At 43.2% G+C, this 16,677-nt stretch overlaps 1 protein-coding gene across 4 annotated transcripts in view; it reads left to right on the top strand.

Moving 5' to 3' along the window:
• Positions 1-16,341, top strand: part of ACSBG2 (acyl-CoA synthetase bubblegum family member 2) — a 26,181-nt gene extending 9,840 nt beyond the window's left edge. For all 4 annotated transcript variants that reach the window (XM_019513366.1, XM_019513367.1, XM_019513368.1 and 1 more), the window contains exons 3-15: positions 2,290-2,369; positions 2,941-3,188; positions 5,092-5,180; positions 5,694-5,814; positions 6,386-6,466; positions 7,606-7,755; positions 8,295-8,471; positions 9,269-9,450; positions 9,661-9,894; positions 10,537-10,754; positions 12,253-12,392; positions 13,863-14,109; positions 16,121-16,341. In XM_019513366.1, the coding sequence (XP_019368911.1) occupies positions 2,290-2,369; positions 2,941-3,188; positions 5,092-5,180; positions 5,694-5,814; positions 6,386-6,466; positions 7,606-7,755; positions 8,295-8,471; positions 9,269-9,450; positions 9,661-9,894; positions 10,537-10,754; positions 12,253-12,392; positions 13,863-14,109; positions 16,121-16,236 (2,083 nt within the window). In that variant the 3' untranslated portion in view covers positions 16,237-16,341. The remainder of the gene's footprint in view (positions 1-2,289; positions 2,370-2,940; positions 3,189-5,091; positions 5,181-5,693; positions 5,815-6,385; positions 6,467-7,605; positions 7,756-8,294; positions 8,472-9,268; positions 9,451-9,660; positions 9,895-10,536; positions 10,755-12,252; positions 12,393-13,862; positions 14,110-16,120) is intronic.
• The last annotated feature ends 336 nt before the right edge of the window (positions 16,342-16,677 follow it).

Below are 16,677 nucleotides of genomic sequence, written 5' to 3'. Positions count from 1 at the left end.
AAAAAAAAAAAAAAAAAAAAAATTGCAGTATGCTGTGCCCCCTCCATTCCTATGGGTTTAGTAGGGATGAAAGCGCATCTGGCCTGTTGGTGCAATTCGGCACGTAGTTATTCCTACATATGACCAAACTTGCTAATTATGAAATAATACGAACACAGCATCCCGTAATGGCACTCGGCATTTCTCCAGGAAATGGATCGTTTTACTTCTCGTACAAAAAGAAGGAAGCTGTAGATTTGGAGCAGAATTGAGACTGAATTAGGAACAGAAATTTGCATGGGACCAACTCTGCTGCTAGAAATGTTTGCTAGAATCAAGTTAGGAGTCTGTTGCAATGTTGCTAATGATTGCTATAGAAATAGCAGAGCCTATTGGCATCAAGTGCAGTCTTGTGTGTGTGCAACAAAGTCATCTGGTATTGGGGATAAAGTAGAATTTGGATGCTAGTGAAGTCATAAATGTCTAGTGAGTTCTAGAAGACTGACATTGGTTCATTTCTATGCATTAGACACTTGGGGAAAACCCTCCAAAACTGTGGACAGGTGCTTAGTAGGGCACAAAGAATCTCCTCTTGTCCCCTTCTCCCCTCCCACGTGCACACCTAAACTGTCATGAAGAAAAGTGAAGGTTCAGCACAGACATGAAGAAATGTTTGTCTGCATAACGACCTAAGGTGACATTCTAGGGACAGCTTGTGTGGGAGGCAAGATAGAAAAGCTTAATTCCCTGGGGGTGGACAGTAATCATAGTTTCCCTACCTCATATATCACCTTAACGTTTAAAGGTTATTTGATTCTGCATGCTAGTATAGAGAAACACCATCCATGTGAATAATACGAAAGCAGGACATTAAACACGTAGTTGTAATTCACTGTTGGAGAAGCCCTCATTCTGGTGAGTCCATTCAAGCAAAGGCAGGACATTATGAGAACAGGGTAATGAGGGAAGGGAGTGAATATCTGACAAACCTATTTTGGAGAGGAAAAACAATAAGCCTTTCCATTCCTATTTATAGCCAGAAGGATTGCATGGAGTTCTTGCATTGCCCACTTACAAAAGCTTTAAGGGACAGTGTTGACTAAAGGTCTTTAGACCCACAGTAGAAAAGTAATCTTCCTGTAGGAAGAGGACCCACCTACATGTCTTGCATTAAGCTTTTTAAATCAGAACTACCTACTACTCCAAAGAGTTTACAGTCCAAGTCTAGATTGGTCAAACATTACTTAAATGATTAACATGATTCAGCTGCATAATGTAAGGATCCCAAATGTTCTGGCTCTTAAAAGCTACCTGCAACAAAAAAATCCAAGATATTAAGATGGGGATTGGAGTATGGCGTAATTAAAGATCTGTGGTGGTAGGCTACTGGGGAAGCTTAAGATATTACTGAGATCAATAGCTCAGCCATATGGAGTTTAGGATCCTATGTATATCCACGACCACACACAAGGGAGTGCAACATGCTTGGGAAACTTCATGCTTAGAGGCAAAAGCCAGCCACTAACTGCTTAGGGTCATAAATTGGCCCTCTGGTCTGGTTTGTCTGTCAAGGGAGTCCTCTTACCCTTCCTTTGAAGCATCTGGTACTATGGTTGCATCACATTATTAACCAGGGATGGCAAAAGCACATTAAAGGTTGTACTAAAATAGTATTGGAGGCTGTGAATTAACCTGTGCTCAAGCCGCAATCTCCTGCGGGAAGCTGGATTCTCCTAGGGATGTTACTGGTTTGGCCACTACTCTGGGTAGTAAGGAGGAAAGGTAACAGCTGGTGTTTAGTGTCTTTACATTGGCTTCTCTAGCAGGAGAGGAGCAGCAGACCTGCATCTCCCTTGCTGCTGATGGAGGTCATTGGCTTCTGGCATCTGCTCTACCACGTTGTGAAATTAGAAAGATTTTTAGATGGTTTTCTTAGTCGTCCAAGCCTAGCACTGCTGGTTCATGTATACTGAAGTACAGGTAATCTTGTTCTCAACTGAATGCAGGCAGTCCTGTAGTCGAACTCTTTTGACCACAAAGACATTTCAGATTGTAAACTCTTGGGGACAGGGACTCTCCTCAAGTTGGCCTCCATTAAAGACCCAACTGGTAAAATGAATAACAAAGCAGACTTAAATCTAGAAAGCTGGGAATGTAAGTATTTTGGGGCTCTCTGGCAGCCAGAGCTTAGTTTAACTGAATTTTTTTCTAAAAAGAATGTCTGAGGGTTGAGGGGATGTGGTAAGAATATGCATGCTGCTAGGTCAATATAGATAGTCCATGTTTAAATAGCTTACTGTTGCCTTGCAGAATTGTTGAAGACCACAGTGTCATAAAAACTAAAGAGACTGAGACCGACGAATTTCAGAAAGAGATGTTCATGTTCAAAGGTGAGCAAAAAAAAAAAAATAATTACAACTATCTATATAGGATTGTTGTTTAATAAGTTGATCTCTACAGGAACTTGGAAGCCGGTAATTTCAGTATTCTATAAATGGAAGCAGAAACTTTAAATTGCAGGGCACTCTGCTCAGAAACTGTGTTGGATTTCAGCTTTGGATGTAGTGGTATTCATTTTGTGCTTGATTGGCAATACAGTACACATTTTACTCCCCACACCAAAGTTCTCTGGGAGAGCACTTACAGTCACTACTGCAGAGGCCAAGTTTGGGGGTAGGGGACAGTTCAAGATGCTGCCCTCCTTGGAGACCAAGTGAAATACGTTGGAGTGAGCAGTGAATGAAAACTAAACCTGTAGTAGTCTGAACACATCCAGGTTTTATCCATTCCAAATTCAGTCTTAAAATGGAATAGTATCAAAGTAAAGAACAACATAGACTTTGGACTGATATTCTTGGCACTTGTTCTCAGATCTGACACTTGCTTTTATAAAATGCGCATTGCCATAGTGGCAGGTTAAAAGTGTTTTGGCTTGCATTAACACCTTTTTTTCTTCTTAAGCGCCAGCCTCTCCGCCTCCTACCTCTGGCCTATGGACTACACAGAGGGATGGAGAGGTCAAATTGAGGATGGATGAACATGGCATTGGCAGTGAAACACCAAAGACTGTTCACGAGCTATTCCAGGAATCGGTTAAAAACTATGGCGACTATTTTGCTCTTGCATCAAAGAAGAATGACAAGTGGATCAAGTTCACTTATAAGCAATACTATACTGAATGTCGGAAGGCAGCAAAAAGCTTTATAAAGGTATCTCTCCCTTTGCAAAGCTGTACTTGCCAGCCTGCCCACCTCTGTTATTGACTACTAGAAAGTGTGTACTCTGGTTATATCTTGAATTTGCACATTTCTTTTACCTTTTAATCTTTCAAAGTAGGAGTAGGGTTATGGTTGATCACAGGATGAACATGAGCTGCCAGCGTCACGCTGTAGTCAACATGGCTAATAGCGTACTGGGATGCATTAGCTGATGCATTGTGAGCAGGGCTAAGTGACAGTTCCTCTCTACTCAGCGCTGGTGAGACCCCAGCTGGAATACTGTGTCCAGTTCTGGGTGCTACACTTCAGAAAAGAAGTGGACAGTCTTGAAAGGGTCCAAAGAAGGAGCACAAGAATGATTAAGGACCTGGAGGACAGACCTTATGAGGAAAGACTAAGGGATCTGGGACTCTTCAGCCTGGGGAAGAGAAGACTGAGGGGGGACTTGGTGGCTCTATAAGTATGTAAGGGGTGAATATTGGGGGCTGAGAAACTGTTCACTAGGGTGCCCCAGGGGAGGACAAGGAGCAATGGCCATAAACTGTTAGAAGATGGCTTCAGGTTGGATGTAAGGAAGAACATTATGGTAAGTGTGACCAGAATCTGGAACAGACTTTCCACAGAGGTGGTGCAGTCTCCAACCTTGGAAGTCTTCAAGAGGAGACTGGACAGGCACCTTGCTGGGATCATTTGATCTCAACAGTACTCCTGCCCAGAGCAGGGGGGCTGGACTCTTATGATGTTTAGAGGTTCCTTCCAGCCCTTCATTTCTAAGATTCTTCTGTGACTCTGCCCTTGGTACATCAACAGGTATTACGATTTGGCCAAGCTGAGTGGGAAGAGGACTCTCTTTCTTTAGGGCTAAAGAATTCAAGTGACTTGATCTGGCATGAGCTTAAGAGTTGCTCTGGACTCTCACTTTGGAAGTCTGACAACCGCTGAAAAGGCCTGCGTAAGACCCTCAAATTATAGGCTTTTGTATAAGGAAACATTACTACGAAAAAATCCCTTGGAGGATTCAGCTTAAGCTACAAACCTGGCATAATTCATTACATCTCGCCTAATTACTTTCCTCATCTACCCACAAGAATATTGCAGAACTGCCAAAAACCTACCAACCACGCCTCAATGTGATCATCTGGTGATTCTCAGCAAAAGCTAGGAATGGTTCTTCCACTTCCTCCTTACTCTTCTCCATGTTGGGTGGGGGGAAGATTTAAGTAATACAAGCTGAAGGGCTGCTGCCTTAACAATGCTCACACTCTAAAGTTCGTGTTCTCGCCACTCCTTGGAAGCAGTTTCAGAATTAGAGAACTTAAAAGGTGAGCTGTAAAGACAAGGCTGCTTGTATGAGAGCCTGGCAAAACTACTTAATCTCTGCTTAGACTTCTCACTAAATTACACATTCTTGCCTGACGCCACCTTACGTGAGCTGTATGGCCAAGCCTTTTCTTTCTTTCTTTTTATCTGATGGATCAAATCCTCTCTATTTTCATGAGACCGAAACCTGAAAAAATAAATTTAAATAAAAGACACTTAGACCATGCATTCCTGCCTTTTATTTGTGGACCTAGCAACATGCACTTGCATTGTGTCTGCCTATTGCAAAAGTAGGAGGATACTTGGGGGCTGCAATATTTAGTGCTGAGGTCCTGAAGAACAAAACCAAGGCGATCACTTGTTGATGAATCATGTTTCGTAGCAAGTCTCAGGACGTTTTTTACTATCTAAATCCTCTTGTATAGTGGTTTGATCCTCCTTTTCTTGGTATTGATTAGGCAGACACTAGGTACCCAGAGCCAGCTGCCTCTGCTGATGACTTGTTGAGATTCTTAACTTGCTTGTGACGTTTTTCTTTAAAGAGAAGTAAAATTGTAGCTTCTTTTGTTCACAGTTGGGCTTGGAGCGTTTCCATGGTGTGGGCATTCTGGGATTTAATTCTGCAGAGTGGTTCATTGCAGACATCGGCGCTATCCTCGCAGGGTAAGAAACCAACTTAGACTTCAGTGTTACTGCAAATTAAATTGCTACGTCAGAGTAGGTTTTGACGGTTACTGCTTTTTGTAACTAAGACAGTTAAATCTAAACCTAGTTTACCTAAAGCTAGATATGGTTTAACTTGGTTATTGAAGATGCCTTCTGTAGTCTTGTTCACTTGTAGAGGTCTCTCATCATAATGTGCTTGTCTGAAAACATTTTTGCTGCGCAGTGCACCCAGATGAGGTGGTGGGGACGAACGGGGAATACTTGGGCCCACACCTTTTTATGGAATCTCAGCTTAGCCCATCTAATATTTTGTCACTTCACACCATCTCTCAGTGTTGGTAAATAGAATTTCAGCTTTAAATTTCAAGAATATATCACTAGTGCTGGAGTTGCAAGGCAATGAAAGCAGAAATCTTTTTGATGTAGCTTATGGAGCATTCTCTTTTGGGCCAGCTCTTGGATGCCTGAACTTCAGCTCGTTTACCCTTTAACTCTCTACTTTTATTATAGTGGCTTTGCTGTTGGCATCTATACTACAAACTCCCCTGATGCCTGCCAGTATGTAGCAGAGAACTGTGGGGCTAATATCCTGGTTGTGGAGAACCAGAAACAGCTGCAGAAAATCCTAGAAGTAAGTACTGTTTTACAGTTATGTTTAGAGGCTACTGGTTATTTGCTTGGCTGTTTTACCTAAAATCTGAAGTAGAGCCAACATGCAGCTGTTATCGTCCTGTGATTGGATGGGGAGACAGAACTGGGATTAGAATGACATGGTGGTTACAAACTTTAAATATGACAACTAGCACCTAAAAAATAAAAATGACCTTGAATAACCTTACCTGCGCATTTCCTCGTTGGACGGGCATTAGTTGGAATGAAATTTGAACACTTGGTTTCAAGGCATAGCCACGGCTCAAGTTTGTGGAATGCCACAAGCCAAGATTAATTTAGTTATCTGGCAATGGGCTTCAGTCTGGATAACTGCTTTCTAAGCTGTTGGGAGGCATTTCTAGTAGGTAGTTAATATATCAGGAGCATTTTGTTAGTCCAAAATTTGTTAATAAACAATGTGTAGAGAGCTGCCTTTTCAACTCTGTGAAAATGTCTTTTAACACTGGGAATTTTTGTATTTTTGCTTGTGTCCGGCTGAAGAGAAGTGGGGGGGAAACACCAGCTTATTTTAATATTTGACTTTGTTTCAGGTTCAGCACAAACTCCCTCTTCTGAAAGCCATTGTTGTGTATAATGAAGAGCTAAAGGAGAAAAGACCAAACCTCTACACTGTAAGTAATGAGATTCAATTTAAGTGAACTAGTTGAACACTGAATAGCTGGCTGTAATTAATTCTCTCTTGTAAGTCGGCACTTCTTGGTGTACACCACTTCCTCAATGAAACTACAGTGTGCCAGAACTGGTATCTCTGCTTTCAACCACAACTGGATTCAGATTTTATGACTCGTACTGTAAGAGGTCACTTCAGTAGTATCTGCTGTTCTGGAACCCTGTAACTGTAAGAAGTATTCATACTTGGCACTTCACTCCCTCTATCAAAGAGTACTATTTGGCAACATAGCAAACTGAAGGTTTGTAACACTTTGAGAACATGCAGCTCCCCACACTTTGCTGAAGTGGAGAAGTTAGTGGAAGCATTCCAGGTTGCAAGATATTGGATCACTTCCTGGCATAAGCCTCTTTTGGAAACTTAAGCAGTACCATGACAATCTCTTGCGACTTATCACCATGGAAGGTTGGTTCTTGTGAGGCCTTCATCTTCAACGAAGGGCTTTTTGCCGACATTATGGTATCTCAAAGGATGAACTGCAATAATTGCTTACACAGATGCAAAATGGATGGAAACATCTCAAAATGAGAACCTGAATAATGTGACGTGTGAGACTTCACCTATTCTACACTTGCATAAATGATTGCAAAAGAGAGACTGCTATTTCTAAACCTTCCTGGAGGGCCACCTTCTCCCAGTCAGTGCTGTTTCTGAAGAAATCTCCAAGTTCTATTATAAATCGGGACCTCCATTATACGCGTAGATATCACTATACCCTTAGTAAATGTTTGTCTTGCTCATGTCCTGCAAGACATTTCCTTAGCACTGACATCTGCTCCCCAAAGCATCTTCTCTTTTTACGTTTCCTGGCCCCACTTCCCTGGCAACAGAGAAAGTTACAGGGCTGGTGCCACATCTCAAGTCCTAGTTGTTAAAAACCATATTGTAATGGAAGGAAATTCTTAATGGGAAAATCTGCATATATTAAGTAAGGACACTTGGATTTTTATATGGATATGAAGTATCTAAAAAAACCAGTATCTTCAAATAATGCCCCTTCCCCCTCCTGACATAGTTCAGTTTTATATGTAGAAATGGTATAAAACCTGACTAAGCTCTTCCTTTTTTTTTTTAATATAGTGGAGTGAGTTTATGAACATTGGCAATGATGTTCCAGACACCCAGCTCGATAATATTATTGCCTCGCAGAAACCAAACCAATGCTGTACGCTAATATATACCTCAGGAACAACTGGGCAGCCAAAAGGAGTTATGCTCAGTCATGATAATGTAAGTATTCCTTCAGACAAGTAAAAATCTCAATTCAAGGTAGCACGAGAGATCCATTATGAGATCTCAAAATGCACTGCTAAGTGCCAGAGGCGGCTGAACTGTGGACACTAAAATATTCTGACAAGAGCTCTATTTTAATAGCTTGTCTAGGTCATACAGGAATAGCCTGTAATGAAAAACCCCTGGCCTTTATGTACAAGATTTGGGGTGGGGGTGTTCTTGGGTGTTTGTTTGTTTAAAGCTTTCCCAACCTACATTCAGTCCCCTGTGAGAATGGGGAAATGAGGGAAAGCCACTATTAATGTTCAATAGCAGGTGTTGAACTATCTGAAATCAGCCTGATCTTAGTGGATCCAGACCCTACCTTAGATAAGCTAGAGAGACTAAAAATTGAAACTTTCTTTTAAACATGACTTCTAAAAGGATTAAATACAAAGCATATGCATTTAGATAGCGACAACCGCTGTTCTCTACTGTGCCTTGCAAATGCATTCAGAACAATTGTCACTAACAGTAACTCCATGTTTCTGTTGTAGATAACATGGACTGCATTAGCAGCTGGGAAGTACGTGCAGTTGACAGAAGCTACAGTAAAGCAGGAAACGGTGATCAGCTACCTTCCCCTCAGTCACGTTGCTGCTCAGATGATTGATATTTGGCTGCCAATAAAATTTGGTGCACAAACTTTCTTTGCTCAACCAGATGCACTGAAGGTAAACACTCTATAGTCTAACACATTTTTAAGCTGGTGTCAAAGCTGATGCTTAAAAGTCTCTAATAAATCATGTCAAGAGCTGAAAAAATTAGGCTAGTTTGTATCCAGCAGCCAAAATCTGGCGCCCTTTTTGTATTGTATCCAAGTATAACAAGTACTTTGGTTTGGTAACATTACAGATTCTTAATATAGACTTTACGAGGAACTCTGGCCTCCTGTTTTGCTTCTGGACCTGAATAAGGTGACTAAGCACACTCTCTGTAAGCTAAAGAATACCTTACTGCGATCTTTTAAGGTAGTCTTGGAGGATGGATAATGCACCTTCTTCCTAATAATTGGCTGGAGCACTGGATTTGAATATCCTGTAGGCCTTGTCCAGATGTTGTGACTGACTGAAAACTTTGGTACTGACAAACAAGATCCAATTCTTGTCTTTGTGCTGTTGGTACAGGTGAATCTGAAGCTTAGGTGAGGAGTACAAACAAACTTCTAGCTTTTGGAAAACCAAAACACGTGTAATGCCCAAAACCCCATCTTGATTCTGCCTGCTTGACGAAACAAGTGTTTCCAGTTCTGATGATTCAGGGCTAGATCAGTCACCGGGGTCCCAGAAGAGAGCTGCCTTTACCCTCCCTTTTTTAGGGGAGGGGAACAGTGTAGTGGAATTGCAACATAGAGATGCTTAAGTTAGAAATGTGATAGTAGACGGTAACTATAAACAATCCATTGATTTGTGTCCTCCCCCTACACACCTTAAGCCACAATCATCTCACCTAAAAATCTCATTCTGTCTAGGGGACCTTAGTAGACACACTACGGGAAGTGAGACCAACTGCTTTTATGGGCGTTCCACGCGTCTGGGAGAAAATGGAAGAAAAAATGAAATCTGTGGGCTCAAAATCCTCTATGCTCAGAAGAAAAGTGGCAGCATGGGCTAAAGAAGTAGGATTACACACCAACCTGAAAAGGATGAAGGGGTAAAAATAAATGCAGCTCTTTCACACCAGTATATTATGATCTCTGAAATGCCTGGTGCTGTCAGATGTTATAGGCATGAGTCTTTTTAACTAATAGTCTGTAGTAAAAGTTGACACATCTTTATTTTCAAGCAGAAGTCTGGCTTATCAAAAAGTTTCCAGCAAGGGGTCTTGACTAACTTGTGCATCTTTTAAATCCTTCTCTTAAAGGTCTAATGAACTCCCAGTGAACTTCCGTTTAGCCAAACAGCTGGTGTATAAAAAAGTTCGCAAGGCTCTTGGACTGGATCGCTGCACAAAATGCTACACTGGGGCTGCTCCAATTACTAAAGAGACTGTGGAGTTTTTCTTGAGTCTCAACATTCCTGTGTATGAGTTGTACGGCATGAGTGAGAGCTCTGGGCCTCATACGATCTCTCTCCCACATGCATTCAGGATCTCTAGGTAAATTTCTTAACTTGAGTTGGGCTTTGGAAAGAAACTAATGCCGCACAGAAAAGTAATTTCATTAGCTGATATAAAGGTGCATCCTAATACAGCTACCGTCGTCTTCAGTCTGCCAGCATCCACAAACTATTAATAAAGCAGGATTAGTGAGAGTCTGTGCATCAGCCATGCAGTTAAACTTGCCACTTACCTATGAAAAATAGCTCTGTTTAAGCTTAGTGAGTTTGTTTTGGAGACGCTTGTGAAGAATGACTGTGTGGGAGTAGCAGGAACCATGGGCAAACAAATAGCAATTCTGGCCCTCCTTCAGTGGTACCGCCTTACAGAAAATGTTAGTACAGGTTAGGTTCCTTATTACTTTGGGACTGATAACGCAAGGTGGTGTCTACTGTACAGAACAAGTGCACCTGTTCAGACTCTTCAACATCAGGTGTTCACAAACAGCAGCCTGAAAACACCAGGTGTCCAAACACTGACAACAAATCCTCTGTAGATCGCATTACACAAGAAGGGACTTGGGGACATAAACTCCTTGCTGGAGGAGGTGTAACAAGACTTCAGAAAGTTTACGTTTACATATGAGTCTCCAAATAACAACTTTTTTGCTACTAAACATTAAAGACACTCTGTCTGTTTTAGCTGTGGAAAGGAGATTACAGGCTGTAGGACAATGATTTACAAGCCGGATAGTGACGGCAATGGAGAGATCTGTTTCTCAGGAAGGCATGTCTTTATGGGCTACTTGAACATGGAAGACAAAACCAAAGAGGCAATTGATGAAGCAGGCTGGCTACACTCAGGTGATCTTGGCAAACATGATAAGGATGGATTCCTCTTCATCACTGGAAGGATTAAAGGTATCACTCTGAACAGTTAACTGGGATGTCATCATGGGTTTCATCACACAGGATCTGTCGAATCTTGAAAGCTAACCACAAGTCTCTCTGTGCAAGCCATGACAGGTCTGAAGGGAAGGTGACTCCAATAAGTCCTGAGATATGTACTTACAACTGGTATTGCTTTCTTTAAGGTGTTCTGCTATCATTGGTGTGGCATACAGTATGACAGGAGAAACCTTTGCAAAGGGGTACAGGGGTAGGAAAAGTTAAGACCTTCAAAATTGGGATGAGAGCCAGTTTTACCATGGCGATCAGATTTTGATTGCCAGCCAGACAACTGTTCCCATTTTAAATCTACTGTTCTAGTCAGGCAGCTTATGACAATCTCACTTTTCTAGCAAAAGTGGTTTCTAGTATAGCTGTTCCTGGAAGTGGCTTGTAAATGCAACTTAATAGTGTGACACGTGGTAAACAAGCTGGGGTTACAACAGGAAACTAAATTTAAGCAAAAACCCCAAACTGTGTACTACATCTGTGGCCCAGTGTGTCCTGTAGAGGTCCTATGCAGCTTTGCAGTCTGGCACAAGCTCTGGAAAGTTGGGGAAAATCCTGTTCTGCTTCTGTTCTGTGTTGGGATCGAGGCAGGCAGGCAGCCAGGTCACTAAGATCTAAATTCCTCTCTGCTCTTGTCTGGCTCCTAGTACTTGGGAGGCACTCTGCGCAGCAAGGGGACATTGCCAGTGCCATACCTGAGATGTCCAAAAGAACAAAGACAGGAACTGTCTACCTTGCTCAGAGGAACAAGGCAGGGCTTGTTTTGTATGTTGAAGAAACAGGCAGCCCTGTATTGGTACAGCTGGGTACAGATCTGCCTCCATGGCCCCTGTCCAGGTCTGGAGCCAGCCACAACCACAAGTTCTGCTAAGAGCAGGTTAAACAGGCTGCTTTCTTGCCTGGGGAGTGGCAGCTTCACGGTCCAAGAACAGGCCTTTTAAAGGGAAGGCTCGGCAATGCACACAGATCATGATCCCAAGCAACAGCTCAAACTCAAACCTACCATTCCTCCTGGCACCTCCCTAGGACCAGGGTAAGCCAGAGGAGCATCCGATCTCTATACGAGAATGCTTGACGTACATGCTTTATACCATAGCCCATGTACTTCCCATGTAAACGGCAGATAAATCGTGCAGCTGAGTCTCAAACCCTGCAATACGTTAATGAAGAACTCTACTCAAAGAAGCTACCTCTGTTCATTTGTGTTTAAAATATCTACCAACCACTGTGCTAATTAAACTGGGTTCACCTTGCTGCCTGTATAGTCTTGCTGAATCATGGTGGGTTTTTTTAAAATGCTAGCTATCTCAAGTTGTCTATTGGAGATGGGTGCTGCTGCAACACTTGAGGGGCCTTTTTTGGCTGTTTGAAATCTACACTTAAAGTTCAGGCTAAACAAAAAACACTTGACAAAAGAGAAATGTAGTGAATGATCACAGCTTTATTCTTTTCTTTCTTCCAGAGCTCATCATTACTGCTGGAGGTGAGAATATTCCTCCTGTTCCAGTTGAGGATGCTGTGAAGGAGGCTATTCCCATAATTAGTAATGCTATGTTGGTTGGAGACAAAGCAAAGTTCCTTTCTATGCTGCTAACACTGAAGGTATGGAGAGTGGTTGTTTTTAGTTAGTTGTTTAAGTAGCCAAAGAACAGGATGTGTTTGCCTTTACCCCAGAGGAAGAGCTGTTCTGGTTGAATTAAAACAAAAGGTGGGCAAAATACAGCCCAGAGGCTGGATCCAGCCTGCTCATTAATTTCTATCTGGCCCACAGGCAGGAGCTGGCACTGTGGCAGGCCCCAGGTGAGCCATACTGGGGCCCCAGCATCTGCTTGCAGGCAGTGGCTCTGGCTCCAGCCTCCGCTGGCACCACAGGGGCTACCAGTTGGAAGCAGTCCCACCCAACAGTGCACAGTGGCCTGGGAGATGGGGTCTGGCCCCACAGGCCCTGGCTGAGTCACAGCTGGGCCCTAGCCTCTGCCTGTAGGCAGTGCCCAGAGCCTGCAGGGCTGGATTCCATCCCCCAGGTGCTGTAGGGGATGCTGGGTGGAAGCAGCCCAGCCTGGGGCCTGCCACAGTGCCATGTGGGAGGAGCTGTTTACAGTGAGCATCCCCTGCAGCGCCAGCATGTGTGCACATGCAGCCCTCAGCAGCTCACCAAACCTGGTTGTGGCCCTCCAGCCCAAAAAATTGCCCACCCCTGAGTTAAAGGGTTTGTCCCTGTCAGTTTTTAAAGTTTCGATTCCCACAGTATGATCCTACAACACCCTTGAGCCATTGCACAACATGTAAAGACTCTTGGCAGCATCCCACTATTAGACATACTGTACCTAATCTTATGAGGAACTTGTTTACAGGTAACACTGCAGACTTTTGCCAACTCTGATCTTGCCTTCCTGTCTGACAGAGTGGAGGCAAACCTCTGTGGCATGCATGTCTGCCAAAATAACCAGCCCTATGCCCTTCCTAAGTGCCACTCCAATGCCTGATCTGCTGCCCCTTGCCTCTTGTTTCTCGCCCAGTCTGCCACTTTAAGCTGTCTGCTTTCTCCCCAGTCTATCGCATGCCATGCACAGAGGCTGCCTGTGCCATGTGGTATGCATGATGCAAGCTGGGCACCTCTGGCCAACGACCTAAAGATTTTTGATGTGCAGTCACTTCTATATAAGCCCATGCATGTGCAGCAAATAGGGGGAAGTTGGAAAAGTGAAGGACATGCAAGCAGTTGGGTTCAAAAACAACCTGCTGCTTTCCCTTCTTCCCTGCCCCATTCTGTTCTTCCAAATTCATTATCTCTGCAGTGGTAATGAGGTGCAGCTTTGTTTAACCCCTGGCTCTTAAAACAGTCTTTACTAGTATTGTTTTGAAGTTTTTTTTTCTGTTACCTTGGTAGAGCTAGGGAGTTTAAGTGGTGGTTCTGGCTGTCTGCTTAGTTTGGCCACTTAAGGGCATGGATGGGAAGCATGGAGAGAAGAGGTAAAACGTAGTAACTTCATGCATGGTCCTAAGACTTGCTCCAATGCAAAACTACGTCGGGAATATTCCCTTTAGTCATTCTAACTTCTTCTTCTGTAGTGCAAAGCAAACGAAGAAACTGGGGAACCAGAGGATGACCTCACTCCAGAAGCTATAGAATACTGTCTCAAACTAGGCAGCAAAGCAACAAAAGTCTCTGAGATTGTAGGTGGCAAAGACAAAGCCATTTATGCAGCTATCCAGAAGGGAATTTCATCAGTCAATGAAAGAGCAGTTTCAAATGCACAGAAGGTGCAGAAGTGGGTCATTCTGGAAAAGGACTTCTCTATCTCTGGTGGAGAGCTAGGTGAGTGATCTGGACTCTTTCAAACAGTCTGCCACTGCAGAACTTCTCACGATGTGTACTGTGACCACACTGGTAGATATTGAACAGATTGGGCAACCAGCTTCTCAGAATTGGATGGTACTATCCAACCCACTCGCTTTGCTGCCCCGTAGTCATGTGTGATAAAGTAGTCTTGCACAGACCAACAGTTGCTCTCCTGTGCTGGATATGGGTGGTGATTCTTGTGAGGAAGCTGGGCAGCAATGACTTTTTTTATGAAATCTGCATGGCAGGGTTGGTTTTTTGGTTTTTTTGGGGGGGGGGGCTCTTTTGTGCACGCGGGGATGGGGGAGAAGAGGGTTGCTTTTTTTTTTTTTTTAAATGATGTTTTACTCCGAGTGGCTTTCTGTCTGATTAAACAAAATCCAACTTGTGTTTCAAACATGTTCAGGCATAAATAATCCCTAAAAACCTGCTGAATCCATTAATCTTTATCAAGCTTGCTGTTAGTTATCAGTTGCTTAGTTCTCTTGATAAAATAAAAATGGGATAGGAGATGCTTGAACTTTGAGGTCAAGCTTAATGTGACACGAGGTCATGTATACTGCATAGTGGGCTTGATCGTGTGAGACCCAAGCAGTTTGCCTCTTCTGCACCTGGTTGCAAAGTCATCACAGGCACTGGAGTTTTGACACATGCCATTTAGTATTTGTGCAGGATTCAATTCCAATGAATATTTTCATACATCTAGCTTAACATACATGAACAGAGTTTAATGCTATAGTAAATGATGATGAAATGATACCCTTCACTCTAACATGGGGGGGGGGAAAAGTAAAATAACTAATTTTAATGTAATGCATAGTATACCCCCTAGGAAAAGGAAGTAAGAACTCTACCATAAAGGCTATCTAGCTACAAATCTGTTTGAATTAACTAATGAGACTGCAACTTAATAGGAGTAAAATAAATCTTATTTGAATCCCCAGTTTGAAAACCTCTGCTTGGCACAATTAACCCCACAGCATTGTTTGTGGTAGGAAGTTGAAGCTTTAGTATCACACTGTCTCTCTAGGTTAGATTCCCGTAACAGGCTCTGGCAGTCCAAGAGACTGAAATGGGTTATGTGAGGATTGCAGGAAGCTGCCTGAAGATGCTCTATACAGTATCTCTTCTGCCCAGAGACCCTGAGTGGTAGTCTGGGGCTCCAGTGCAGAGGGCTGTGGTGCTTGGATGGGTGGAGGGAGGCACCAGTCCACCAGAAGCCAGGAATAACTGTAGCCTGTTGACACCCTGAAAGAACTTAAGTAAGTCTCCATTGTGACCACAGGCTACTTAAGCCTTGGCTTTCTCCTCCCTAGCTCTGCACAAGAGTTGGCAGCATTGCTGCTGTTTTTGTTTCATCAGCAGTGTTCTTTGTGCCTGGAAGTGGCTAACATTTTTGATCACAATCACCTGAGCTTCAGGACCTTTGTTACATATAATTTTGGGTAGCTCCTGGAGCTCTTAACTCCTGAACTGTCTGCACATTAACAGCTTAATCTGGTTTTAAGCACTCATTATGTAGCTCAGAGTTGCATCACTCTGGGGCAGGAATATCTCTGAGCGGCACTACTAGCTTCTGGTCTATTAAGGTGTGGCCACTCCCCACAGATGTGCTACCCAAGTTGAAGTCCTCCAGTATCCCAGAACCTTTCACCCCTGCCTGTAGAGCAGGGATAGAAACCTGCCCTAGCTCACCAGCCCTCCAGTGGCAACTCCAGTTACAGCTCCTAGTTCCACCCCTGCTCACCAGGCCTCCAGGGGCAAGTCACAGCTCTGCATGTAGGGGACAGCCAGAGGTTTCTAGACTAAGGGTGTGACTGCTCCCACTAATCAACAGCTGTACAGCTCAGTGTGCATGGTATAACAAGGCTCTAGGCTCAATGGACTCAAGTTTAATCCAAGCTTCCACAAGTGCAAATGGAGATGGCGTTGCATGTAGAACAAGAAGCAGCAACAATTCTGTGCTCTCTTTTTTTTCCCCTTACAGGGCCAACGCTGAAATTAAAAAGACCTGTTGTAGCAAAGATGTACAAAGACCAAATTGACCGGTTCTACACCGATGCAGAAACTCCAACCTCTACAGAAAATTCTCTTCGACAGTAAACGTGGAACTCTTTTTGGGTCTCCTCAGGACATCCCATTCTCAACCTGCACGCATGGGCCTCTCAAATGAAGGATGAAATAAAACCAGACTCAGTTATGACGCAATCCTTCTCCAATCATTTTATCTGTACCCTTGCCTCATTACAGTACCTTTTAGAGCAGCATTGCCCATCTTTGTTCTAATGCCAGTGTCGGTGAGCAGCTTAACTTGAGGGGAAGGAGGTTGCAAGCAGACTTGGCAAAAAGTTTATAACTTGAACTGTTAAAATAGTTCCTAGAATGCCTTGGTACGTGTATCGTAAAAACCATGGCATAGCTTTATTTTTCCACCAAAGGTTTGTGTTGTGTTGTGTTGTGTGTGTTCTGAACTGAACGTAAAAAAAAAAAAAATGGAAACCAGGTTTCTCTGCCTAGTTATTGAGGCTACAGGAGTTTTTTTTA

Source organism: Gavialis gangeticus, unplaced genomic scaffold, assembly GCF_001723915.1.
Source record: "Gavialis gangeticus isolate Ggan-Ray unplaced genomic scaffold, GavGan_comp1, whole genome shotgun sequence".
Taxonomy (NCBI): Eukaryota; Metazoa; Chordata; order Crocodylia; family Gavialidae; genus Gavialis; species Gavialis gangeticus.
The sequence above is the reverse complement of the archived record's forward strand: the minus strand, read 5'-3'. Positions and strand labels throughout refer to the sequence as shown.